Here is a 27,404-nt window from a genome sequence, read left to right on the forward strand (position 1 = left end):
GGTCTGGGAAGATCCCACATGCCGTAGAGCAACTAAGCCCACGCGCCACAACTACTGAGCCTGCGCTCTAGAGCCCGAGTGCTGCAACTACTGAGCCTGCGTGCTGCAACCACTGAAACCCGTGCGCCTAGGGCCTGTGCTCTGCAACGAGGAGCCACTGCAGTGAGAGAGAAGCCACGCGCCACAACGAGGAGAAGCCCACACGCCGCAACTAGAGAAAGCCCGCGCACAGCAATGAAGACCCAACGCGGCCAAAAATACGTAAAATTAAAAAAATAATAATTAAAAATAAATAAATAAAATCTGACCATGATGCAGTAAAATTAGGACTGAACCATCAAAATAAGGATGGAATGGAAACCTAACCACCTGAAATGACAAACGCTGTTCTAAACAACTCGGATCAAAAGGAAAATGAAAACTGAAATGATACACTGCTTAGAAAGGAACAGCTGTGAGAACCCAGCATATCAACCCTATGGGACAGCTAGCCAAAGCTACCCTCTGAAGCAAATTCATAGCTTTAACCCAGGGTTTCTCAACCTTGGCACCAGGAACATTCTGGCCTGGATAACTCTTCATCGTGCTGATGGGGGCTGTCGTGTGCACTGTAGGATACTTAGCACGACCCCTGGCCCTCACCCACTAGGTGACAGTGGCACCCCCCAGTTATAACAACCAAAGAAGTCTCCAGACATTTTCCTGCAGAATAAAATCACCCGATTGAGAGAAAATGCTTTAAACCTTTTGTAGATAATTAAGAGAGACTAAAAACAACAATTCAAGAAGCTACAAAAATAATATATAAAAAATGTACAGAAAGACAAATACTGTATGATCTCACTTATATGTAAAATGTTAACCCCCGCACCCACCCCCCCTAAAAAACCCCCCCACACACACACAGTCGAGTTCATGGATACAGAAAACAGATTGGTAGTTGCCAGAGGTGGGGATTGGGGGTTGGGTGAAATGGGTGAAGGGTGTCAAAAGGTGCAAATTTCCAGGTATAAAATAAACAAGTCATGGCGATGTAATGCACAGCATGGCGGCAGGAGTTAATAATACTCTGCTGCATAACTGAAAGTTGCTAAGAGATTAGATCTTCAAAGTACTCATCATGAGGAAAAAATGGTAATTATGTGTGGTGACAGACGTTAGCTAGACTTTCTGTGGTGATCATTTCACAATATATAAAAATACAAAATCGTGGTGTTATATACCTGAAACTAATATAATAATGTATGCCAGATATACTGCAATGAAAAAAAGAAAGATGGTTTTAGTTCAGAATTTTCTACACTAGGACTTCCCTGATGGCACAGTGGTTAAGAATCCACCTGCCAATGCAGGGGACACAGGTTGAAGCCCTGGTCCTGGAAGAACCCACATGCTGCGGAGCGACTAAGCCCGTGCACCACAACTACTGAGGCTGTGCCCCCGAGCCCGCGAGCCACATCTACTGAGCCCGCTTACCTAGAGCCAGTGCTCTGCAACAAGAGAAGCCACCACAATGAGAAGCCCGCACACCACGATGCAGAGGAGCCCCCGCTCGCCGCAACTAGAGAAAGCCCGCGCACAGCAACAAAGACCTAACGCAGCCAAAAGATAATTTTTTAAAAAATCTTAAAAAAAATTTTTTTTTTCCGTATTAAGAAATAAAATCTCTCTCCCAAACTAAACAGAGAAAAACTCCAGCAGATGAGTAAGCTGCACTTTGAGAACACCAATAAACTCAACAAACTTCTGCTGGGTGTAATAAAGGTAGGAAAAAAAAAGAAAAAGAGAAAATAAACATAGACAAAAGGAATGAAAGGAAATTTAAAAATCATGTACAGAACGTCGTGCATAACTTTATGCCAATACCTTTAAACATCCAAATGACAAACAATTTGCTAACAAAATATAAATAATCAAAACTGACCGGGCTTCCCTGGTGGCACAGTGGTTGAGAATCTGCCTGCCAATGTAGGGGACACGGGTTCGAGCCCTGGTCTGGGAAGATCCCACATGCCGCGGAGCAACTAGGCCCGTGAGCCACAACTACTGAGCCTGCGCGTCTGGAGCCTGTGCCCCGCAACGAGAGGCCGCGACAGTGAGAGGCCCGCGCACCGCGATGAAGAGTGGCCCCCGCTTGCCACAACTAGAGAAAGCCCTCGCACAGAAACAAAGACCCAACGCAGCCCTAAATAAATAAATAAAAATTTTAAAACTGACTTACAATGAGATACAAAATAAACACACGTAATAAAAGAAAAGAAAACCATCATCTAAGCTCTCCATGGGAAACAGGTGTCAGGACCAGATGGTTTTTTAAGTAACTTCTAACAAGTTTTTAAGAAATTGATAATTCCTGTGATTTTTTCAAAAAATAAATTTATTTATTTGTTTATTTTTGGTTGCACTGCATCTTCGTTGCTGCACGTGGGCTTTCTCTAGTTGTGGTGAGTGGAGGCTACTCTTTGCTGTGGTGCATGGGCTTCTCATTGTGGTGGCTTCCCTTGTTGCAGAGCACGGGCTCTAGGCACACGGGCTCAGTAGTTGTGGCTCGCGGGCTCTAGAGCGCAGACTCAGTAGTTGTGGTGCACGGGCTCAGTTGCTCCGCGGCATGTGGGATCTTCCCGGACCAGGGCTCAAACCCCTGTCCCTGCATTGGCAGGCTGATTCTTAACCACTGCACCACCAGGGAAGCCTGATAATTCCCGTGATTTTTAATCTGCTCTGGAGCATAACAAAGTATGGATTGTTTTTCAAGTATTCTACAAGATGAATTACAAAACCAAAACAAGATGGTACCAAAAAAACAACAAGGCTTTCGCCCAGCCTCACTCACGAATATAGACACAAAACGTTTATGTTCAATGCTGGGTCCACAGTAGGAAGGATATTAGCAGAATTCATCCTACGGTTCACAGATTAAAAGTGAAATGCTGCACCAGCACAATTACTGAGTGCTCACCAAGGACCAGTGGAGAAAGGAGGGATTTTCAAGTTTATACCAGGGATTGGCGAACTTCAGTCCAAGGTGCCTGTGCCTGGTTTATAAAGTTTTATTGGAACACAGCCATGCCCATTCACTTGCACATGGTCCATGGCCACTTCCAAGCTGCAACATACAACAGCAGAGCTGAAGCTTTGTAACAGGGAACACACGGCGCTCTAAGTCTAAAACATTTACTGTCCGGCCCTTTTCAGAAAAAACCTGCTGACCCCTGCTTTACCCCATGATGAAAAACTAAACATTTAAACGTCAAAAAGAAAACCGCCAAAGAACCAAGAGATATGCAAATAGTTGGGTTTAGGGACCTCCATTGAGATATGACCGAGTCAGACACCAGGAAGAACCAGGTCAACAGATTCAGTGAAAAAAATAACAGGAAGGGCAAATTACCCACTGGGAGGAAAGCACGTGACGCGTGAGGAACAGATAATATAGTTAATACAGAAAGAGCTCCTAGCAGCAAACCAGTGAGAAGAAAACTGAGCCACAACCTCGGATGGGAAATTCACAAGTGAAAGCAACAGGAGTCACGAAACGCAAGAGAAGATTCAACCTTGGACCTCCCTGGCGGTCCAGTGGTTAAGACTGTGCTTCCACTGCAGGGGGCGCGGGTTTGGTCCCTGGTCGAGGAAGTTCTCTACATGCCGTGTGGTGCGGCCGAAAAATATATATATATAAATAAACAAACAAAATGTATTCGTAAGTAAATACTTACATGTTAAAAAAAAAAAGAGAAAGATTCAACCTTGCAAACGAGGCAAAGAAACGCAGCCAAAACCAAGGAAATACCAAATGCCATCTGATCTAAGACACAACCAATTACAGGACGCACCACGATTTTGTACTGCTGTGAAAGGAAGACGCCGGCCAATTAGACATCAGTAAGCCGTCAACTGAAAGGCGCATCCCAATTCCAGGAAAACCGAAAAGTGGGGAAGTGAACCAATGAGAAGATTTCTGCGATAATGAATGTTGCCGGGTAGCGACAGCAACGCCCAACACACGTGACGTGGCTGTTGCCATTCCACCTGGTAGACGATTTTATGTCAGGAGAGCGGTTTGGCAACCTGTGGCCAAGAAGGTCCCTGAACATGCACGTCTAGTGACCCAGAGCCTTCTTCCAGGAAAGCGTGCTACAGAAGTAGTTAAGAATTCATGGAAAGCTTTAGTCGCAAGGAGGTTTACTGTAGTGTTATTTTTATAAAATCTGGAAAGAACCTAAATTTCCAAGAATTGAGAGCAGGTTAAGCAAGAGCCACATCTGTCTGCACAACGTGGGACACGAAAGGATGTGTTTACAGGATGGCGTGGGCGGGAGACGCGATTACACAACAGCGCGCACGGCGCACACGGGTGTTTATAAACACAGCGCGCACGCAAAGGGAGGAGGGCTTGTTTGCAGGAGATGCGATTCTGCACACCTCTCTTCTCTAGCATTCCGCCCACCTATATTTTACAGGATGGCGTGGGCGGGAGACGCGATTACACAACAGCGCGCACGGCGCACACGGGTGTTTATAAACACAGCGCGCACGCAGAGGGAGGAGGGCTTGTTTGCAGGAGATGCGATTCTGCACACCTCTCTTCTCTAGCATTCCGCCCACCTATATTTTTCACGGTTTTCTAGCACAAATACGTAATATTTGCATGAAATGAAAAGCCGCAGAGACGTGGTGAACAGAACGGAAATACCCGCTCTCCGGGGGCCTGGGTGTGGCCCCTCCTGCCCCACGGCTCCGGTGGGGCCCAGGGCAGGATGGAGACCTCGGGGGACACTTACGCACAATCTGTCCGGCCGGCAGCACCTGCTCCCCCGTGTCATTGTGAGAGAAGGACGGCACCGCTGAGGAAGGAGACAGCAAGTGTCAGCCAGGCTGGCTCAGTGCCCGGCCACCCGTGTCTCTCGGCATCACTGGAGATACAGGCAGGACGAAAGAGCCCCCCTGGGGTCCCCCGCCCGGCTCCAAGCCCAGCAGGCGGGGATGCTCAGGGGCTCAGGGCCTGCCCCCGCCCCCAGGCCGCGCCCTCACGGTGGCAGCGCGGGAAGCCGCTGAAGCCTTCGGCACACGCATCGCATCGCGCCCCCGTGAAGTTCGGCCGGCAGTAGCAGCGGCCCGTCAGGTCCTCGCACGTCCCGTCCGTGAAGTCCGACTCGCAGTCACAGCCTGGGCAGGGGGCGGGAAGTCAGGGGAACCCAAGTCCAGGGCTTGCAGGCCCCGCGAAGGGGCAGCGTCTGCCTCCCCAGCCTGGGAGGTGGGACGAGAGCCGCGAAGGCCCCCAGGACACCCCGACCTGGGCAGACCCTGCTCCTGGACACCCCTTGGAATGCCCCCGCCCAGGCCACCCCACCCGGGCCGCCCCCACTCACGGCGGCAGGCATGGGGTGAGTCGAGCGGGTGGTCTGGGGAGCGGTAGAAGCCGGGCAGGCACCGCTCACAGTTGATGCCGGTGGTGTGATGCTGTGGAGGGGCGGGGCCGCTGAGTCCAGGGGCAGCCCCGCCCCCACGAGAGCCTGCCCGCCTCCTCAGCCCCACGCCTGACCTCACACGGACCCCGCCCACCTGGCAATCGATGCACACGCCCCCGCCCCGGTAGACGCGGTCCTGGTTCTGGCTGGCGTTGCTCCGGTCCACCTCAGGGTCGTAGTAGCAGTCGTGGGCGTGGCCATGGCAGTTGCAGGCTGGAGAGTGGGGGCTCAGCTGTCAGCACGCCTCCGTGACCCCGCCCGACTGGGACCCCTGGGGCACGTCCCGCAAGCCACGGGTGACCCCAAACGTGGCCTGGCTCAGGGGACAGAACGTGCCACGCTGCCCGTGTGCCAACAGCACGCGTGCGGGCGTGTTTAAGCGTGTGTGAACACGCGTGAGCCGTGTACGTATTGTTAGCACATGTGCACACACACAAGTGTGCACAAGCACATGCGTGTATACCCGGTATCTAGAGTGTACATGTGTGAACGTGTGTGTGCGCGTGTGAGTGTACCGTGTGGGCGTCAGCACATGCAAGAGCCTGTGTGAACGTGTGTGCACACCATGTGCACGTGAGCGCACGTGAGAGCACCGCGCTGGCGTGGGAGCACGTGCGGGGGCACTCACACTGGCACTCGTTGGCGCTGTCCGTGGTTGCCGGCTTCCATGGCTGCTGGTTGAAGCCGGGGCAGCAGCGGTCACAGGAGCTCCCACACGTGTTGTGCTGGCAAGCGCACTGCAGCCTGTGGGGGGCACGCGGGCACAGAAAGCGCTCAGATCCGCCACGGGCCCCCAGGGACACGAGAAAGGCGGGGCTGTGCAGGGCCTTCACGGAGGGTGGGAGCTGGGGCAGGGTGCTGAGTGGTCAGCGCGGGTGGCCCCTGTCCACAGGTCAGCCTGGAGCCCTGGGCCCTTCAGGATTTAGTTCCACCACAGCCAGGACCCGAGGCCAAGTCTACGGCTCTCCTGGGCCAGCTCTGAGACCCAGGTCTCGCTCAGCAGGCAGCCCTGGACTCAGCCAGACGCCCCCATGTATCCAGGGCACCTCCCCAGGAGCAAGTGGCCAAGAACGGCTTCCTCTTCCGTCCGGGGGTGGACACCAGTCAGAGAGCTGGAATCCTGCCGGCTGTCCTGGAGAGCAGCTCCTGTTGGCTCAGTGGGCAGGTGGACAGCTGGCCGCAGCTGAGGACCGAGGTTGCAGCCACCCACTGCACAGAACCCCATCTCCAGCACACACCTCCTCAGCTCAGCCAGGTGGAGAGCAGGAATCACAGCCCCATCCCTGGGCCGTCTGCCCCTCGGTCCTGGGTCAGCACCACAGCTGTGGTGCTGTGCAGGTCCTGAGCAGCCCCCAGGAGCCAGTCCAAGAAGAAGAGACCCAGAGCTCCAAATCATGCTCTAGCCCCTCCCCCACGAGGGGCCGCAGGGCCCTGGGACTCAGCCCCACCGCTCCTTGGTGTTCAGGAAGGAAGCAGGAATAACCTGCCACAGAGAGGTCATCACAGGAAGGGCCAAGGATCTGTGACGAAGAACCTGTGGCCGGGGTTTGGTTTTTCAAGAATCTACGTAGTCAGGGCACCCCTAAACCAAGAAATGAACACAAAAAGTAGGGTGTCTGTCAAAAGCCCTTGAAACACCACGCTGGAGGGATTCTTCCCAATCCAGGGCACACCCCATCACACGGATGAAGCCCCGCTGAAGAACCTGCAGAGAAACAACCCAACAGGGTCACCCGACGCAACCAACAGCAGGGCTGCACCCCGGAGCTTCATTTAATGGAGCAATTGAGTAGAAACCATAAAAAGAGAGTGTTTAAAGATTATAACCAAAAGAACCTAAGACATAATAAAAACCACAATGCTATGAAAAAGAGGCAGATGTGACCAAAGAACCAATCAGAACTTCTATAAATGAAAAATAAAATGACTGAAATTAAAGACTCAAAGGATGGGCTACACAGCGGATCAGACACAGCTGAAGAGAGATTCAATGAACTGAAGAAGCCATCCAGAGAGCAGCTCAGGAGGCAGAGGCGGGAATACAAGAAGTCCCGAGACCCAAGGAAACCACCCACGTTCCCACCTGTATAACAGGAATTCCAGAAAGAGAAAAGAGGGAGCGAGGGGAGAGCTCAGAGTCCTAGAGGGCCAATGGCCAAAAACGGTCCTGAAATAACGAAGACACATATTTTTAAATTCAAAAAGCACAACCCTTGAGCAACAGGAAACATGTCCACTACACAACAATGCAGAGTAAACCTGCAGAGCACTGAGGCAAGATCACAGAAACACCTAGAAGAGGCATAAAACCCAGAGGGACAACGGTGCAGATGACAGCAGACTCTCCCAACCACCAGAAGATGCCAAGAGACTGAAATGACATTTCCCAAGTGCTGAGAGACACGGCCAGCCATCAACCAGGAATCCTACAGCCAGCTAAACTATCACCCGAGAGTGAGGGCAGAACAGCCATCCAAGGACTAACAGACTCTCATGGAAAGTACTAAAGGAAAAGGAAACTGAGTCCCCAGGGATGCCCTGGCAGCCAAGGAAGGACAGAGAACAGGAGCTGGCAGTCAAGGTGATGGACCCATTGCTGGGTGCAGATACCGTGCCTGGGGTTAGTGTTCTGGGACCCTGGGTCACCAGGGAGACAACTAGTTAAATCTGCATTTGGCGAGGTCAAGTACGCCTGCTGAAGAGGGAGGGCTACCACTGCAATCGACAGAACTAGAAAAGAAACGTAAGGGTGATCACCAATCGCCACAGATTGAATGTTCGTGTCCACCCAAAATTCACATGTGAAATCCAACCCGGAAAGCGATGGTGTTTGGAAGCGGGGCCTTCGGGAGGTGATTAGGTCATGAGGGTAGAGCCCTCGTCAATGGGACTAGCATCCTTATAAGAAGACCCCTGAGAGCTCCCTCACCCCTTCCCCACTGTGAGGACACAGCCAGCTATGAACTAGGCAAGGGGGCCCTCGGCGGCCTCCAGAACCACAAGAAGTAAATCTCTGTTTGCAAGTCGCGCAGCCTCTGGCACCTTGTTAGCCTGACTCAACTAAAACACCAATAGAGACAAAACATGTCACTTCCAAACCAAGGGATGGGGGAGAATGAACAGGGGGCTCAGTACAGACTGGGCAGGTAGTCAGCCCTCAGAACGATGGCCAAGGCGACGGAGGTGGGAGAGCGCTTCCGGGGTGGGGGGGCGGAAGCAGAGGGACGGTGACAGGCCAGTGGGTGGGGCAGAGGCGGCAGGGCAGGCTGTTACTGCAGGACACTGTGTGTGAGGGGTGTCAGCGTTTGTGGTTCTGGGGGAGGCGCCCCACCCAAGCCCCACCTGCAGGGTGAGCTGAGCTCCGTCAATGCCCAGGTGCAGGCGAGTCAGGGCGGATGCCGACGTCTTCCCAACAGGCAAGGGCAGGCCCACCTCTCCTCTGAGGCCAGTTTGGCCACCCAGCAGGCACCCTTCCCAACCATCACGAGTTCCCACTTGGCACTTAATTTCCCAGAGCAATTAGCTGCGCCCGAGCTCAGTGCTTGAAGCTGCGGGCAGGAACCCACGCCTGGGGCCCGTGCAGAGACTGCACAGGCCAGGCGGGTCCTGAGGGCCTGCCTGAGTCCCCTGGGGAGTGTGATCACACCTCTTCCACCTTCAGACCCATCAGCCATGCCTGGAGAGGTCTGGGGCTCACCTCTTGGTGCAGCTCTGACGGTGAGAGCGGGGGGTGAGCTCCTGCCCTGTCTGGGCTTCATTCGCCTCCCCTATCAGTTGGGGTGTGGACACAGCAACAAGACCCCAGCAGAAGTGGGAGCTGCGTGATCTTGAGGCGAGGGAAGCAGCAGGAGAAGCTCGCCCGCTCCCTGCTGGAGGTGCCCCTCGGGGGCGGGGGCTGGGGAGCCTGGTCACGGGCTCCCCATCGCAGGCTCTGCTTCCTCTCCCAGCACCTCCTGTCCAGCCCTGGACCTGCTTTAAGACCCCCAGCGCGCTCAGCCCCACCGGGACCTCTGCGCCGGGCACAGGCCTGCCCAGAACAGGTGCTCCTGGGGCAGCATGTGTGAGGGCCACACACAGCTGCTGACGGATGGGAGCAAAGAAGGAAAGGAGGGGGGGGGAGGGAGGAAAGCGAGGAGGGAAAAAGGAGGGAGGGAGGGAGGGAGGAAGGAAAGCGAGGAGAGAAAAAGGAGGGAGGGAGGGAGGGAGGAAAGCGAGGAGGGAAAAAGGAGGGAGGGAGGGAGGAAAGCGAGGAGGGGAAAAGGAGGGGGGAGGGAGGGAGGAAGGAAAGAGGAGGGAAAAAGGAGGGGGGAGGGAGGGAGGGAGGGAGGAAAGCGAGGAGGGGAAAAGGAGGGGGGAGGGAGGGAGGAAGGAAAGCGAGGAGGGAAAAAGGAGGGAGGGAGGGAGGAAGGAAAGCGAGGAGGGAAAAAGGAGGGAGGGAGGAACGAGCAGAGCAGATGAACAAACCCGGCCGCGAGGCTGCGAGCCAGGAGAGCTGGCTGAGCGCCAGGCTCCAGCTGATAACTGAGCTGCGTGCTCACTGCTGAATGTAGGGCGCCTGGAGCCACTTAGGCACGTAGCATCTAGTGGCAGCTTGTTAAAGATGCAGGTTCGTGGGCCCTGCCTTACTGGCTGACGCTGGGTGGGGCTCAGAGCCCCACTCTGGGTGGGGTCCTCCTCAGATGGGGGTCTCTGGGCTACTCCCTGTCCTGAGCCTTGGCCCCTGCCGGTGATAGGGTGTGATCACGGCTGGGGGCAGCAGGGAGTGTCATCGTTTGTGTTCTCAAGGAAGGCGGGGGAGCTTCCCCTACCCCAGAGAAGAGAAACATGCAGCCTCAGGCGGATTACCTCTCACTGACTCCCCTCCACCGGGCTGGGGGCTTCTGCTGGGGGCAGCTGGGGGCAGCTGGGGTGGAGGGGCAGCTGGCTTGCAGGTCCAGGCAAGACTCCACGTCTGCCGGCAGCAGGGCAAACAGGCCCAAGCCAGGCTCCAGGCACTGCCCTTCCACCTCACAGTGCACACGGGGAAACTGAGGCCGAGCAGTGAGGGGCCAGCGCAGGTCACAAGGGCGGGGGACATGGTGGGTAATGGAACCAAGCCTCCTCTCCTTTAGGCTGGGCAGGGAGCTACAGGTCTCACCTGAAAGGGTCTGTGGGATCCTTAGCGTCGCAGACATCCGCGTGCCCGTGGCAGACACAGCGGCCGCCGATGCTGATGTCCTTGATGCTGTAATAGTACTGCGCCCGCCCGGGGCAGTCAGCGGCCGCCCACACCTGCCCCCAGATCCCAACCCCGAGCCCACGCGGCCCCGCCCACACCAGCCCCGCGCCCACGCGGCCCCGCCCACACCAGCCCCCAAAGCCCCGCCTGCCTGCTCACCCTGCGGGTGACTGTGGGGTCCCGCAGTGCCTTGCCCATGAGGTGGCCCAGCAGCGTGTTGGTGCGCAGGAAGCGCAGGCGGATGTTGGTGGCTTTGGTGAAATCACGCAGCAGCGGTGAGTAGGAGAAGTTCATGGCCCCTGGGCGCCCGTTCACCAGGGACACCACGATCTGCGGAGGGGCACGGGTCAGGCGTGGGCGCGGCTCCGGCAGGGACCGCCCGGCCACACCCCCTTTCCGCGCCGCCCCGCCCACCTCGCCATTCTCCAGGGGCACGATCCGCGAATACTCGGTGCTGCAGATGACGTCGTCGTCCCCAGAGATGCGCTCCAGTGTCCGTGGCCCGAACCGCTCCAGGCAGTCCCTCTTGGAGGCTGCGGGAACCGCCGGAGGGTGAGGGCGCAGGGCTCCAGGGAAGCCCTCGGAGGAGGCCCGACGGCAGCGCCCTGCTGCCCTGCGTGCCCGGACTTCCCTGGAGCCTCATGGCCTCAACCGGGAGGCAGCATCCACGCCGCCCACCCTCGAGACCTCGAGGTCTTCAGACTGTGGCACTTGGGAGGCCAGGGGAGCTCCTCAGGAGGGCAAGGCCAGGGCTCAGGCTGCCCCCGCCCCGAGCCCAGATTGCCTTGCCCGTCCCTCTCTCTGCAGAGAACAAGTGTGTCCCCTGGGTGGCCCTTGCCATCCCGATCCTTGGGGGACCATTCCTGACTGTCCTTTATAGGACTGACCGCCCCGCACTCACTCTCGGGCCTTGGAGTTTGGGGGGACACATGTCTCAGGCCCGCCCAATCGAAGCAGACCCTTCGACATGACTGGTCAAGGTGGCACATGGAATGGCCGGCCAGTGAGCAGGGGTGCAGGGCTCCCGTGCTCTCCTGACCGGGCAGCTAAGCTGGCCGCCTCTGTCACCTCAGGAGCTGCCGGAGCATAAGGCCAGTCCAGAGCGAACCCGGAGATGGCATGAGAGGCTCCTGGTACCGAGGGCCCCTGGACCCAGCCATGCCCGTTTCAGGGACACAAGCCACCAAACCCCCACCAGCCTTCGGGACATGCACCCGACAGCCCTGACCCATGCAGAAGCCGGCGTGAGGGCAGGCCTGCTGTCCGGAGACCCTGAGAGAGCGTGCGGCCCACCCCAGGGGACACCCCTGGCCCCGGGAGACTCACAGGCGAAATACTGCCATGGCTGGTAGGTGTGGCCGAAGTCCGCGGACCGCTCCAGCACCCAGAGGTCTGGCCGAGGTGAGTTGGCAAACTTGATGAGCACGTAGGCCACGTGGAAAACCTGCGGGGCGGTAAGTGTATGGACACCCCTGAGATCCCTTCCATGCCACCTGGAGGGCCAGCCCCACGCCGTGAAGTGGGGCTCACAGTGGACCTCTGTGTGTTTGCCCTCAAGGGCCAGGCACACCCAGGTGAGAGGGCTGGCTGGCTCCGGAACAGCCCCTCGCTCACTGGCCGGCCCCTGGCCACTGAGGCCTGCGCCAGGACACAGAGGCGACCGGTGGAACCCAGCATTTCCGGAGGGTCCCTCTCGGGCCTGGGGGTGCCTCAGGGCCCAGCCCCACCCCAGGAGCTTGGAGAGCCCTGCTGTGAGGCTGCACGCAGGTCTGACAGGGACTGGAGTCAGACGGGGCACACGCGGGCAGCCTGTCTCCTGGGCCTGGGCAGTGGGGCTGGGCAAGGCCGAGGCAGGAGCTCATCCCACTGTCCCCAGAGCTCTGGTGGCCGGCCTGGGATGATGGCCAGACAGTGTCCCAAGCTCCCAGGAGCCTGTCCTCCTCGCACAGCAGGCCGGTGAACCCCTGTCCTGGGATGGGGGCCCCCGTCACGGCCTCACCCTGGTCATCGCCCCCATCATCTTCAGAGCCAACTGAGGACCCGCCCATTTCACCCGCTGACCGGCCTGCAGGGGCAGCCAGCACGGAGCAACCAGGGCCCAGCCTCTGCCTGCCGCTGTCAGGAGCCCCCAGTGGGGAGACAGATGAAAACGGGCCCTCCCAAAGCTGGCGCGGGGAAACCCTGCCAACCCAGCCCCGGCCCGTCGGGGGAGCACCTGGCCAGGGAGCAGGGAGGCTGCTCTTCCAGAGGCGTCCAGAACCCCCCAGGGCCCACCTGCTGCTCTCTCCCTGGGTCTCGGCCTGACCTCACTCCCAGGGAGGGGCCCATCCCTCGTCTCTCTTCTCCTCCTGGCCAGAGGTCAGCATCCCTGGATGTCCCTGTGTCCTGTGCCCCTGGGGGCTTGGTGGGGCCCCTCCTTGGCTAACTGCCCCCTGGCCCTGCAGCCTGGCAGGTCTTAGCCTTGGGGACTCCAGCCCCACCTGGCACAGGCCCGAGGAAAGGGCTCTGGGGCCACTGAGAACAGCCCATGGGCTCAGGCAGAAGCACCTGCCCTGCCTGTGGCCTCGATGATGAGTCACCGAGACCCCCGAGAGGGTGGGCACGTGAGCAGAGCGCACATCGGCTGTGCACCCCACACACCTCTGGGGGTAGCGCCCTGGTGCCCACCCAGCCTCAGCTTGCCCTGCGTGGTGACCACGGGGTAGGGATTGTGGTTTCCAGACCTCAACAGCTCTGAGGGCCAGGGAGCCCCTCCCCCATCCCAAAGCCAAAGACGAGACCATCGTCCAGGCTGGTCTCTGTGCGTGAAGTCTGGGCTCCAAGGAAAGCCGGGCAGGGCCAGTGGGAGACCTGGGCACCCACCCTGCACACGGAGAGAGTGGGGGCCCCAGATGAGGGGCAGAGACACAGCTAGTGAGCACACCATACGTGGACAGCGCCTGTGCCCCCGTTGGAGACCCCCGGCCCACACCCCCATGCCAGACCTGCTCACAGGGGCACCCCGAGGTGGGCTCTGAACTGCCCACCAGCCTTGAGGGCAACGTCACGCCTCCGGCCGCCCGCCGTCCCCTCAACGGGGCCCTGCCCAGCCCAGAAGAGCAGGTTTCCTTCTGGTGTCCACTGCTCTGGACTTCTGCCCCAGACCAGCTGGTCTTCGGTCAGCCAGCCAGGCCCCGAGCCTACGGCCACATGGGGGCAGAGCGGGGAAGCTCTCCAGGGCCGCCCAAGGCGCACAGTCACCCCCTACCCCTGGTCAGCCTGAAGCCGCTGTGACGACCCCCTCGAGGGACAGTGGAGGGAGCATGGACACCTCATGGCCCCATCCCTCAGGAGGCCAGCCTGCTAAGAATCCAGGCGTGGCAGGGTGGGTGGGGGGCAGGGGGCATGAGGTCCTGGGACCCTGAGACACGCCCATTCTGAGTCCTGCCCTTCCCGGAAGGCCTGGAGTTTACAGGGAGGGGCCCAAGTCAGGCCAAGAATGGCCTTTCCCTGGGTGCTGGCGGGGAATGAGGGCCTATTCACCCACTGCCAGGCCTTGAGATCATCTTCCACTTTGCCCTGCCCAGTCAGGGGAGGGGCTCAAGCCTCTGGGGGGATGGACCCTACACCCGGCAGGCAACTTGGCCAACTCTCAGGCATTCCAGGGAGCCCTGGGGATCTCAGATGGCCCCTGTGCCAGGAGGGGTCTTCGTGAGAAAGGGGGGCATGGCGGCGTGGGGGGCCTGGGTGTGCAGTGGACGTGGACACAGGCTGCTCTGGGGGCGGCAGCATGGCCCGCATTGAAGGCCCCCAAGGCGATTAAAGCCTCCCGCCGAGCCCCCTGGGGCCCACCCCCGCCTTTCCCTGAGCGAGGCCACCAGGCTGCACCCTCCGCTGGCCAGCTCTGTCCCTCCCCCAGGTCTACGGGCCGGTCGCATTTTTCCCAGCTGAGAGCACTTGCACAAATATTGACTCGGAGATGCTAATCGGGCAGGACACAGGCAGTATGGAAACTTCTGCCCCCAGGCCCGCACGCTGGGTGCACTCCAAGGAAGACCCTTGCCTTCTGTCCATCTGTCCACCTGGTCATCGGGCTGGCACACAGGGGCCCCGGCCCAGGCTGGAGCGACGGGAAGGCATGCGCTCAGCTCTCCCCACCTGTCCCCAACCTGGTCCTGGTTCCCAGGGCCGCACAGCCGCCCTGGGCGTGACCCGGGAGCGAGAGCGGACCCCCGGCCTCCCTGGACACGGCCCTCCCCACGCCGCCCCTGCCTGCTCGGCTCCACTCGGTGCCAACGCCGGCTGACCCCTCCCGCTGCTACAGAATTCTGTGCAAAAGGAAAAAAAGTCTTTTAAAGCAAAAGCCAAACAAAAGCCTCCGGAGTTATTTTTAAATATCAGGCTCTTCTGGGGCAGGCACGTCTCCAGGACAGCAGCCGGACTCGCCTCTCGGCCACGGCTCCCCTGATGGCCCCCACACGCAGCCCGACCTCGGAGGGCCAGGGCTCGCCAGGAGGGGATCCGCCCCATGACCGCCGCCTGGCGGAGGGTGGCAGGGGGCTGCAGAGCCCTGCAGCGAGAGCTGGGGGCCCTGGGTGGGTCCCAGGCCTCAGCGGCTAGATGGCCCTGGGTGGGCGTGGGGCAGTGGGACAAGCACAGAGGAAGTCAGAGACCAGGGCTCAGGGTTCAGGCCCTTTCAAAATGCCGTGAAGCCTCTGAAAGTCTTGAAAGGGAAGAGGCCCGCAGAAGCTGGCAGCCACCTGGCAGGGATGCCGCAGAGGCGCCACCCAGAGCCACTCCGCACACGCTGGTGCCCAGAGGCAGAGGTGGAAGGAGGGGAGCGAACACGGGCGGGGCTGGAGTCAGGAAATACAGGGAGGGCTAGAGAGGAAACGGGTGCTGCAGACCCCGCGCGGGTCCCTGTAGCCCCAGGGATGGCGGTGCAGGAGGTGACAGCTGGTCGGCAGCCTCCCGGGCGCAGACACCCACGTCCCAGGGATTGGGCTGGGGCTGGAGCCCCTGGGAGTACAAGGTCATCAGGGCCAGCGCACGCCCCCTCTGCCTTGGCCCATCTTGGGGCTGGGGAGCCCTAGGCCAGGCCCTGTGCCCCTGTCTGGGGCAGGAGGGGCCCAGCCCCCGACCGCTGGGCCAGGCGACATGAATCACCAGGCAGCCTGTGACTCAGCCCCGGCCCTGCAGGAAGCCGGGCCCCGTGCCGATTCCCGGGGACGGGCCAGGGTCCCAGGCCGTGGCTGGGCGGCGGCAGGAAGCCCCTCCTAGACGAGGCGTCCGGGCCGGCTCCCCACCCTCCTGGACCCCCCACCCCAGACTGCTGGGCCGGCCCTCGGGGCCCTGTGTGCTGAATCCAGTTGACCCGGCGCACCCAGGTTTGCCCTCTCTGCAGAGACCCCACCTGGAAGCCTCGATAAAGAGGAACGCCGTGGCAGGGGGCCAGCCGGGCAGGCGTGTCTACTCGGGCCCCCAACTGGGTAAATAAGAATGGCCACCCACACAACGGGAGCCTGAAAACAGGCCACATGTGGATGTAACTCCCGGAGTGGAAGAGCCACTGCTGGAAAGAAAAATAAAACGTTGAAATGTAGAGAGGGCAGGCACAGGCCCCAGGGACCCTGACTGCGGGGCCGGGAGCCCAACACACTGGTGTGTGGAGCAGAGCAGGGGGACTTTCAAGGGCTGGGTGGGGGTGGAAGGGCTCCGACGGCTCTGTAGGAGCTCACCAGCTAGAGTGAAGGGCAAATGCCCATGTGGCCCAGCACCTCAACGGAGCTGAGCCTGGGGGGATTCAGAGACACACACCCCCACCGACCACCCAGGGGCTGTCTTGGGCCCCCTGCCTTGAAGGGGGGTTTTTAGGCCCTGCCCCCACCCCATCCTCCCTACAGCCTGGCCCAGGTCAGGCCAGATGGGCAGTCCCAGGCCACAGGAAGTGGACTTTATCCCACGGGGACCCCGACACACAAACAGTTTAGTCTCAGGTGTGAGCTGTATGGCCAGAAACCAACGCCGTGGCATTTGTTTAAAAGCAGACAGAAGGGGCTTCCCTGGTGGCACAGTGGTTAGGAATCCGCCTGCCAATGCAGGGGACACGGGTTCGAGCCCTGGTCCGGGAGGATCCCACATGCCGCGGAGCAACTAAGCCCGTGCGCCACAACTACTGAGCCTGTGTTCTGGAGCCCACGAGCCACAACTACTGAGCCTGCGAGCCACAACTGCTGAGGCCCGTGCGCCTAGAGCCCGTGCTCCACAAGAGAGGCCACTGCAACAAGGGGCCCACACACCGCAGCAAAGAGTAGCCTCCGCTCGCCGCAACTAGAGAAAGCCTGCGCAACAAATACCTAACGCAGCCAAAAATAAATAAATTAAATTTAAAAGATAAAAAGCAGACAGAGAACAGAAGCCTTGGGGGCCACCAGAGCCTGGGGGAGTCAGTGTGGGGTGGCGGGGGTGTCTGTGTGTGCCCAGCGTGAGCAGACGAGTGTGCCAGGATGGCCAGGGGACCGAGGACGAACGGCCCCCAGCCCCGGGCACGGGGGGCCCCTCCGGCCCCGCATCCTCCAAGCAAAGCGACAAGCAGAGAGAGGCAGGGTCTCGCGGTTCCCACGAGGAGAGGTGGGGCCTGTGCCGGCCCGAGGACCCTCGGTGGGGAGGCCATCCCGGACGCCCCGCCCTCTCCTCCGCGGGATCCCAGCTCAAGGGGCCACCTCCGGCCCAGCCGCTGCACCTGTCCTGGTTGCCAGGCCCTGCAGCTAGAGCCTAGCCAGCCCAGCCACACTTCCTGCCACTTCCCTCGAGCCACCCGCTGACCCTCCTGGGGCACTGGCCATGTGGCGGAGCGCCCAGCTAGGTCTGGACAGCCAGGCCAGTGACCATGACCTCATAACCCAGAGGACTGGCGGGCACGCCAGGACCAGGAGGCCTGCCCTGGGAGCCCTGAGTGGGCCAGCTTGGAGGGTGTGTGGCCCAGAACTGCGGCGGGCAGGGCGGACCTGCACGGGGCATCCCGGCCGCAAAACGGCCGGCACGTCCGGGACCCTCAGCGCGGCGCCAAGGCCCCAGCAGGTGCTCTCTGCGCCCGCACCTAGAGAAGGGAGCCTGGCCCGGCCAAGCCCGGCCTCTCCTCCACACTGGCTCTGTCTCCCCAGGTGCTGCGCACACCCCCACGTGGTGGGGGGCAGCTGGCGCCCCCCTGCCATCCCCCAGGGAGGGCAGACCCCCGACCCTGGCATTTCTAGAGTTCCCCAACCAACACTTTCTGGCCTCACACCCAATTCCCCCAGCCTACGCTCCACCACCAGCCCAGCCCCGCTCTGCACCTCACCCCCTCCGCCTCCGCTGTACCCCCCAACCTGGTCTCCAGGCCACGCCCCTCCAGCCCCAGCCTCTCAGGGCTGGGATAAGGGGCCACCCCGCCCAGGGCACAAGGAGAAAACACAGCTCACGGTCAGCAGGGGATCTGCATTCCTCACCTGCATCTGGGGAATGAGGGCTGCAGCCCGCAGGTGAGGGGCGAGGGCTGCTGGCGAGAGCCCCTCCCCATGGCCAGGCCAGGAAGCGGGCGTCTGGAGAGGGTGGGGGACGCCCCCCAGGGCCAGCCCTAACCCTGCCCAGCTCCTTAAGACCACGGGGCTACGTGGACGGGTGAGGCTCCGCGACGGGGAGCCTGAGGCGGGCAGGACGCAGGAGAGAAGCAAGAACCCACTGTGCCCCCCGGGAGGACAGGCCAGTGTCCCCTCAGTCACCAGCCGCGCAGACTGCCCGCTCTGGAGAACCCCCCTTCCGAGGCGAGCAGCCCGCAAACCTCAGACCTACAGCTCAGTTCTCTCAGGTCTGAGGGTTCCTGGCTGAGACCCACATGGTGAGCAGGGCAACGGCAAAGGCCTAGACCTCGCCACGCCCTTCCCACCAGGTCTCTGCTCCTGGGGCCTGGTTCTCCATCTGCAAAATGGGGGAAGAGGGTCCAACGGCCCTCGGCCCTCACCCACCCTGGAACGGGGAAGGTCAGAACAGGATGAGGTGTGACCGGAAGACAGAGCGAGCAGGCTTCCGAGGCCCCCCACAGGCAGACGCCGCAGGGACCAGGCCCCACCAGCCCTCTGTCCTCCCCAGGGCAGGAAGTCCTCCTGATGCCCAGGGCCAGCCGCCCCATCACCCCGCCCCGCCCTGCCCCGCCCCGCTTTCCCGGGGCATCCGCTCCAGCTCCCAGAACAAAGGCCCCTGGCAGCCGCTGCACTGGGAGTGCCCAGCCCCACTGCCCACTCAGCCCGCTTCCTCACAGAAGCCCCAGCCCCACCCCAAAGCAAGGGAGCCCCCAGGGTTGAACCAGCTTAGCCAGGCCCCTCCCACTCGGCCTCTCTCCCCATCTGCCCCAGGGAGTGTGCTCAGAGGGTCCTGCCCTGCCTGGGGACATCCTCAGTCTGACTGCGGGCCCCAGCTGCTGCCTCACCAGACCTGGGGGCACTTGAGGATACAGACCCCGGGGCCCCTGTGAGGGCCAGCCGGGCAAGTCGGGCCCACTCCTCCAAGACGCCTCCCGCCCAGTGCCCCAGCCTATGCCACCTCCGTCCTCCCCTACCGCCTACCCCAAGTGGGGCTCCTCGGCCGACGCAGGACCTGGTCTCTGTCCCCGACCCCCGTGAGCAGGGCACCCTGAAGGGACCCAGTCGTCGCACAGTGGCCAAGGGAGGAAGGGGCAACAAGCTCCTTTTCCGAAAGGGAAGGCGGTGAACGCGCACGTCTCCCCTGAAATTCCACAGTGGCTCAGAAACGTGCCCCGGAAAGAGCGCTCTCGCCCGCGGAGCTGGAACCTGGGCCCTTCCGCTCCACCCAGCTCTAAAGCACACTGGTGGGCACCCCCCATGCTCACCAGCTCCCACCCCAACCAAGGCTGGCAGCCCCCCGGCCCAACCAAGACGGGGCTTTGGGAAGTCAGTAAAGGGGGAAAGGAAGAGAGGAGGGAGGAGGGAGGGTCGAGTAGATGGAAGGAAGCGTTGGTGGGTGAATGGATGTTAGGTGGATGGGCTGGTGGATGGATGAGTGGATGGGTGGGTGGCAAAAAGGAAGGAAAGATGGGGGGCAGGGAGAGAGAAAGAATGGCTAGGTGGATGGGTGGGTCAATCTCCCCCCCAGACAGGGCTGGAAATGGCCCAGGCCCAGCCTACAGAGTCACTTGAGTCATTTTACATTTGCGTTATCTTACAGTCGGGGGAACTGCGGCTTAGAGGAGCAGGATGTACACAGTGAAACCCTCTCCCGGCCCAGGCCCAGTCTACAAAGCAGATGTGCCGCCGGCCTCCACCCCGCTGGCCCACTTCCTACATATGGACACCGAGCCTCAGAGGCCACAGAGCCAGGGGGAGCTGAGCGCCATCCGAGCTGCCCCTCGGCCCCATCCACTGCACCTCCTGCTCCGGGCCACCCCGGGGTTGTCATGGAGACCAGGCCACTGCGCGCCCAGCAAGGGCCCTTGCCCTGCCCTAGTCTGGCCAGGCTTGTCCACGGGGGAGGAGGGGCGAGAAGGGCCCAGTAGCTCAGCACAAGTTTCCCCGATTGACCCTGGGGCAGGGGCAGAATGCACTTCCCCCTCCCCCACCCGTGGCAGTGCCAGAGAGAGGGGCACCCGGGGACGGGGACGCACAGGGTTGCTGAGGTCCCTCCCTGCCTCCAGGGGGAAAGAGAGCACAGATGCAGTGAAAGCCCAGGGAGCTGAAGCGAAATCGGCGCAGCCCCACCCAGACCTGGGTCAGGCAGCACCACCAGCCCCAGAGCCGCAGGCAGGGCCCGCGATGGGCAGCCCCTCCAGCCAGGCTCACAGGAGATGCTCCACCACCTCTCCTCCAACGCCCCCAGGATGACAGCGGCATGGAGGCTCAGCAAGGAGCAGAGACCCACCAGGTCACACACCGGGACCGTGGCAAAGCCGGCCTGGACTCAGGCACCTGGACTCACGGGTCTAGAGCTCCTTCCCCGGCCCCATGAACAGGGAAGGGGGTGGAGGCGAGGTCTAGCAGGATCGACCTTGTAACCCAGCTCCCAGGCAGGCCCAGAGCTGTGGCCGCTTCTGGGCTTGGCCTCACCTACCTCCCCCTCCCCCACCCCATCCAAGGAGGCATCGGGACTGTTGGCCCATTTCACAGGCCAGGATACCAAGGCCCGGCGCCTAACAACGTCACATGAGGAGTGGGACGCAGCCCAGGTCCACCAAGGGGGGCTCGTTTGTCACTGGGAAACGCCTGGCTCCCATCCCCCACCCCTGCCTGTGCAGGGGCCTGGGCGGGCACACCTAACCCCTCTTGGCCTCTGCAGCACAGGTATCCTAGGAATGTCCACTTTCTCTGGCCTCCTCTGCATTCCTGGAGCCCCTCCCACTCCCGCCAGTGGAGCCTGGCTCCCTGCAGAGGAATTCCTCAGAGTAAACACCAGGGCTCACAGCATTTCAGCCCCACCTCCGTGTTGTCCCCTTAGCGCCCCTCACCCTAACCCTCCACGTGACCTCTGGAAAGCCCCCCATCCGGCGCCCCTCTCTCCCTGTGCACCACGAGGATGCTGAGAAAACAAACGGAAGGTGCCCAGTGCCACACCTCCGTCTGTACGGGCCTGCCACCAGCAGCCCGTCTGTGCCCAGCCTCTGCCCAGCCTCCCAAGCTCATTCTGGGTGGACACCTCACCTTCTGGTCCTCGCCCCACGGTGAGCCCTTTGGCCAGGGACATAGGGGACAGGCTGCAGAAGGCGAAAAAGGGACTCTACCTGGCCCAGGTCCAGGGTGACGTTGACCTCGTTGTACTCCAGCCCACGCGACAGCGGTGGGCTCTGCCACCAGCGCTCCGTGCCGTCAACGGCGTTGCTCACAGGGTGTGCCCTGTTGCTGCTTGCAGCTGTGCAGATGTCGCAGTACTGGCCCTGTAGGGGAAGGGGCGGTCAGATGGACAAGAAGGGCTGGGACTCCTTACCCCTCTGGTCACCCTCCCACCCCATCACACTGGCTGCACCCCCAATCTGTGGACCCTTGTGCTCCAGTCACTCATTCACCTGGCAAGTACACACTGAGAGCAAATGTGATTCTCAACTTGGGATACGGTTCATGTGAGAGATGATCACACCCATTACAGAGGAAACAGGAGAGCAAGGAGGGAGCAGGGCACCCGCTGCAGGTGGGAAAACATGGCGGGCCTCCCTGAGAAGGTGGCATCTGAGGCCTACACCATAAGGGGGCGGGTGTGCTCCAGGCAGAGGGGCTGGCTGTGCAAAGGCCCTGGGGCAGGAAGAGCAAACAAGGAGTAAACAGCAAGAAAGCCAATGTAGCTGGAGCTGAGGAGGTAAGAGCCCGGTCAAGGGGCAAGTCACACGTTTCTCGCCCACCCCCGCCCCTCAACCACCAGCCACTGCAGGGGGCTTCAGAAGGGCTCTTGCAGGATGGGGCCTGGGGGGGACCTAAAGAGAAAGGAAGGTGGGGCTACAGCCAGAAGGCCCAGGCCCGATGTGAGCCCCTCCCGACCTCCACCAGCTCATCATCCCCCAAACCTCTCCACCAGGCTCTCACCCAGGCCCATCTGGATTAGGGTCTCCAGACAGGTGGAGTTAAGCCACCTCAGCGGCCTGTGGGGACAGGCCCCAGAGTGGAGGCACGCGGGCAGCCAGCAGACGAGGCCTGGACCTCCTGGCTCTGCCACTTCCGAGCCCTGGGACCGGGCCAGGTCACGGCAGCCTCAGCGCCCCGGGGTGAAGAGTGGGGGCGATGCTGGCACCTGCCTCGGCCACTGTAGGACTGACGGATCCCACACGGGGCCTGGCAGCTGCTTCTGTCATGGCCCAGCCCCCTGAGGGGAGAGAGGGGGCTCCCAGCATCATCCTGGCCTGCTGTCCCCATGGCAGAGGAGTAGGCGCTGGAAGCTTCGGGGGCGGGGGCAGAGGCAGAGCTGGGCCCTGGCTGCTGGCCCAGGGGAGGCCCAACCTCCCACCCCAGAGGAAACCAGACCTGCTGTCCCTCTGCACACAAAGGCAGCCCTCGGAGACTTGGCATTGTCTGAGGCCCAGAGAGGCCACGTCTGGGAAACGCGGCCACTCCACCCCTCCCAGCCTCCCAGGGGGCCAGACCTTGTCCTAGGAGTCAGAGGTGGGAGCGTGGGAGATGCCCTGCCCCACTCCCAGGCCCGGCAGCCACAGAGGGCCCCCAAGCCTCCACACACGCATGGCGCGGACACGTGTGCTCCTGGCTTCCACGGTGCGCCCGGGATGGAGAGACCACGAGGCAGCAGACTCAGGCACCGAGCCTCCCACCCAGGGGCTCCCAGGACCCCTCGTGCTGGGCGCTTTGGCTGACCCCATCTCTACCCTGCTCCTGCCTGGGGCCTTGGCACCCTGATCTCTTGTCCTCCAGCTCAGCTGTCACCTCCTCAGCAGAGCCCCAGAGCTCCAGACCACAACTCCCATCACTGCGCTTTATTTATTCTACCGCGGGAGACGTGGAATCGTCTGGCTATTAGCAATTCTCCATTTACTGCCTCCTGGGGGGCGGGGGGAGGCGCACCTGCCTCGTTCTTAACTGTGTCCCTGAGGCCACCACCCAGAGGTGCCACGCCGAGGGGCTGGAGCAATGGAGGACACCCAGAAAAGGGGTACCATCTGTGCAGGCCATACTACCAGCTCAAACGCTGAACCCCAAACTGGAACCCGGGCTCCGGCTCCCAGACCTGTGGGAGCGGCCAGAGGGTGAGCAGAGGAGGGGCTCAGAGAGGCTCACCGAGAGCGCTAAGCACGTGCGTGGGGGCTGTCTAGGGCCTGGCGGAGCTGGGGGGCTTCTCAGAGGTGGTGGGTAGGGCCATCTGGCTGGGGTGGGCCTTCCAAAGAAGGCTCCCTTGGTCAAGGGAGCCAAGGGACGTGTCTGCTCATGTCCACCCAGAGAATCAGGGGAAGATGACGACTCTACTGCCCATGTGGCCGCAGCGGGACTGCTCAGTGACGTGGTCGCTGCCGACCTCTCTGCCTGGCGGATGGGGCTGGGGAAAGCAGCCTCTCTCCGCCCCTCTGCTGCAGAGGGTCCTGCCAGGAACAGAGCAAGGAAGCAAGGAGCAGTGATAAGGACTTCCCCTCCCAGTGAGTCACCACGCCGGCAGCCGAGCCCCCGACTTCCCCTGCGGGGCTGGGCCAGCACGGAATTCCTCCGATGCCCACCTGAAGTCGCAGGGCCAGACTCCCAAGGAGCCCTCTGCCTGCCCTAGCTGCCCCGATGCCCATGAGGGCTCACCCCACACCCCAGGTGGCATGACCCCGGCCAGCTTCTGTCCTATCTCCCCCAGGGGGCCCTGGGAGCTGCTGGCCTGCAGCCTTGGGCCCACGTCCTCCCTGACCCACCCACGAGACTGGGCTCTTGGGACAGAGAGGTGCGCCTGGCCACTCAGCTCCAGCGTCTGTGGGCAAGGCCCAAACACCAACCCAACAGGAAGCCAGGGCGGTGAGCAGATCCCATTCCCCAAGAGGACAGGGCAGAGGCTCCAGTGGGTCCAGCAACTTGACTAAGGTCGGCCTTCAGCCTTTCCGGCTGGCCTTTCTGCCCTGGCAGCCTCAGCAGAGGGGTGCGATGGCTGAGCGCTACAGAGTTTCAAAGAGAGGCTTCAGCTCCAACTTGCCAGACTGGGAGCTGCGAGGGCAGGGCTGAAGCGCTCACTCAGGGCCCCCTCGCTTGCCATGCACAGCCACTGCCACTTGCCAAGTGGTCACTGTGTGACGGACAGCTTCCCCAGCCCTTCAGGCCAAGCTCACAACTTCGGGTGAGGCCGGCCCTCGTGTTGTTCCCATTTTACAGATGAGGAGCCTGAGGCTGGGGGGGGAGCCACACAGCTAAGGAGAAGGCCTTTGACCCCAGGCCACCAGCTCCTGTGCGGCTCCTTTAGGTGGTAATAAATGACCCCTCCCTCAAGGATCCACGCAGCTGCCCCTCCTCAAGGGCCTGGGCCAGGCAGCACAGGTGGGCAACAGGGCGCCTCTCCCCAACAGGGAGATGGCTTGGAGCCTGGGCTGATTAACTGCGGAATCCCAGCTGAGCATCTAGGCGGGGGGGGGGGGGGGGGGGGGGGGGGCCAGGGCTGGCCAGGCCCTCTGAGCAGCTTTGGAGACCCCCCCCCCAAGCGCCTCTCCTCCACATGTCACCCAGAAGCGCTAAGGGCCCGTGCTGGGGTCTCAGGTCGCCCCGCTCACCCCAGCCAGATCCTGGTCTGGCTTTGGGGCTTCACAGGCCTCAGTTTCCCCACCTGAAACGTGGGCTTGAGACCTCCTGCTCAGCTGTACAGGGCGTTGAGGAGATCATGGGTCCAGGAACCGGCGGGAGGTGACATTTCTGTCCCGGATGGCTCTGCTGCACCAGGGCCCCCTCGTACTCCTCCCTCCCTGGGGGGTGGGGTGGGGCAGGCGGCAGGGAAGGGGCCCCAGCTGAGGCTCCCTCATTCATCACCCACCCCATCACTCTACTCTCCAACTACCTCCTCCCTCCCCCAGCCTCTCCTACCGGAAAGGTGGCAGCAAGTCCCCGGAGGCTGAGGCTCAGGTTACAACAGCCTTGGGGCCCCCAGACTCTCCCTCAGGTTTGGCAGGGGTGGGAGGATGGGCCTAGCACGGGGTGGCAGGGAGCCTCTGGGGCAGACCCTATCGCCCCAGGCAGAGCGGCAGCCGGTCTGTGTTCCCATCCTCAGTTAAAAGTCCCTCCGTTTGTCCCCCTCCCACCTTGAGGGTCCCACCGACTCCCCAGACCCGCGGGAGCGAGAGCTCTGTCTGGCCCCTCCCGCCCCATCCCCGTCCCATCCCGTCGCCAGCAGGTTCCAGCCTGTCCCGGGGGAAGGCGGAGTGGTCCGCCCCCATCCCACAGGCAGCCGGCCGGGGAGGCCAAGTCCCGCCCTCGCCGGGATCCCAGGACTTGGGGCCGCCGGGGACCAGGCACCAGCCCCTCCCCTCCGGCCAGCCGCCGCCGCCGAACTCGAGCGGTGCCGGCCGCGCCCGGGTCCGCTGCGTGCCGCCTTCCCTGGGACACGCGCACTTCTCTGGCTGAGCCCGAAGGGCCGAGTTGGGGTCCCTTCCGTCCGCCGAAAGGCGGAAACGGGGCGTAGGGACGGGCGGCGGGGGCCGCAGTCCGTACCTGGCTTCTCCGCGGCCCCTGGGGCTCCTCGCCGAGTCGGGCTGGAGTTCCGGAGTCCGAGCCCGGTGCGTGCCCCGCGCCGGCGTCCCCGCCACCCCGGCCTGGCCCGCCCGCCCCGCGGCCCGCGCTCACCTGGATGGTCTGGTTGGGGTCCCCGCCGGCCACGGGGCCCCCCACCAACTTGCAGTAGAGGTCCTCGGTGGGGCGCGGGGCGCCGCGCGTCGGGGCCTCCTCGCCGCAGGTGGCGGAGGCGGCGATGCGGACGCCCTCCGCCAGGTTGAAGTAGGGCGGGTGCAGGCTGAAGCCGCTGCCCGCTGCCTCCCGCGCCCGCACCGCGCCCAGCAGCGCCAGCCCGGCCAGCAGCAGCGGCGCGGGGCCCCGGGAATCGCGGGGCCGCGCGCCCGGCTTCGCCATCTTCCAGCTCCGGGGACCGCGAGCGAGGCTGGAGCCTGGCGGGTCTGCAGCGCGGCGCCCGGCCCGGCTCGACTCGGCTCGCTCCGCCCGCGGACGTCAGGCCCCGCCCCGGCCCGCCTGGGCGCCCGAGCCCCGCGCCCCGGGGAGGGGGCGGGGGAGGCCGGGGGGAGGGGCTGCCGGCCGCCTTAACCCTTGGGACCCCGGTCCGGCCGGCCTCTCGGAAGGGACACCTGCTGGCCCCGGGCCGGGCCGTGGGAACGCGACGCCGCGGCGGCCCCCGGGGCGTGGCTCCCGGTCCCAAGAGGCCCCCTCGCGCCCTCGGGCACCCAGGCCCCGGGCGCGCCGGCCCGCTCTTCCCCGTCCAGCGGCTCCGCTCTTTGTTTCCCTAACTTCGGGCACTTCTCGGCGGCCGAGCGCCCCCGGCGGCCCCGGGTCAGGTGCCGCGGCCGGGAGTCAGGCACGCTCGCTCCGGGTCCAGCCCCGGCATCTGCCCCATCCACGGCCCGGCCCGGCCCCACCCGCAACCCCAGAACCGGCAGAGCGACCCGAGCGACCGCGGCCTGGGAGTCCGATCGCTGGGGTCCCCCCGGGATTGAGGGGGTGGACTCCGGAGCGCAGCGCTGCCTCTCCCCGGCCGGTTTTGGTTTTTCACCCCTCATACTGGCCCCCATATCTGCCCCATCCAGCAGGTGTGTGGGAAGGTGCTCTCCGTCAGCTGGGAGTGGCGGTAGTAGCGAGGGAATCTGATCTGCCGAGGGACAGGGAGACCCTGATTAGGGACTCCATGCCTTTCTGGGGGGGCCATGTCAGATTCCATCCCACCCGACCCCCGGCTACCCAGGGTTTGGCTCAAAAATACTCTAAAATAGGGAGGTGTATCAGGAGGGACTGGCCCCATGGGGCCCCTGCAGTGAAGGGAGGATGCCCAGGGCTCCGCCGGTGCCAGGAAGGCTGCCTGTGAAGGAGGACATCTACTGAGCACCTGCGGGGGCTGGGGCTGCAGGGCCAGGTGGGCGCTAACCCTTGTGCCTGGGGATTCCCTGCTTTGGGGCACTGTGGACCCCACTATCTCTGTCTGCCAGTGGAACCCTCCTGCTCAGGGCAGGCACTCAAGGACGCTGGGGAAATGGGGTTGGACGTAGAGGCCTGACTCAGGATTGTGTCCCAGCTGATTCTGCGTTT

The 27,404-nt window shown here is 62.1% G+C and overlaps 1 protein-coding gene across 3 annotated transcripts in view; it reads right to left on the reverse strand.

The window, feature by feature from the left end:
• LAMA5 (laminin subunit alpha 5) overlaps positions 1–26,301 on the reverse strand; it is a 52,769-nt gene extending 26,468 nt beyond the window's left edge. For all 3 annotated transcript variants that reach the window (XM_033840424.2, XM_033840423.2, XM_033840422.2), the window contains exons 1-11: positions 25,941–26,301; positions 21,431–21,583; positions 12,013–12,130; positions 11,101–11,219; positions 10,846–11,016; positions 10,606–10,703; positions 6,097–6,212; positions 5,563–5,681; positions 5,370–5,460; positions 5,032–5,166; positions 4,782–4,844 (exon numbers count right to left, since the gene is read on the reverse strand). In XM_033840424.2, the coding sequence (XP_033696315.1) occupies positions 4,782–4,844; positions 5,032–5,166; positions 5,370–5,460; positions 5,563–5,681; positions 6,097–6,212; positions 10,606–10,703; positions 10,846–11,016; positions 11,101–11,219; positions 12,013–12,130; positions 21,431–21,583; positions 25,941–26,222 (1,465 nt within the window). In that variant the 5' untranslated portion in view covers positions 26,223–26,301. The remainder of the gene's footprint in view (positions 1–4,781; positions 4,845–5,031; positions 5,167–5,369; positions 5,461–5,562; positions 5,682–6,096; positions 6,213–10,605; positions 10,704–10,845; positions 11,017–11,100; positions 11,220–12,012; positions 12,131–21,430; positions 21,584–25,940) is intronic.
• Between the last annotated feature and the right edge of the window lie 1,103 nt (positions 26,302–27,404).

Source organism: Tursiops truncatus, chromosome 15, assembly GCF_011762595.2.
Source record: "Tursiops truncatus isolate mTurTru1 chromosome 15, mTurTru1.mat.Y, whole genome shotgun sequence".
Classification (NCBI taxonomy): Eukaryota; Metazoa; Chordata; class Mammalia; order Artiodactyla; family Delphinidae; genus Tursiops; species Tursiops truncatus.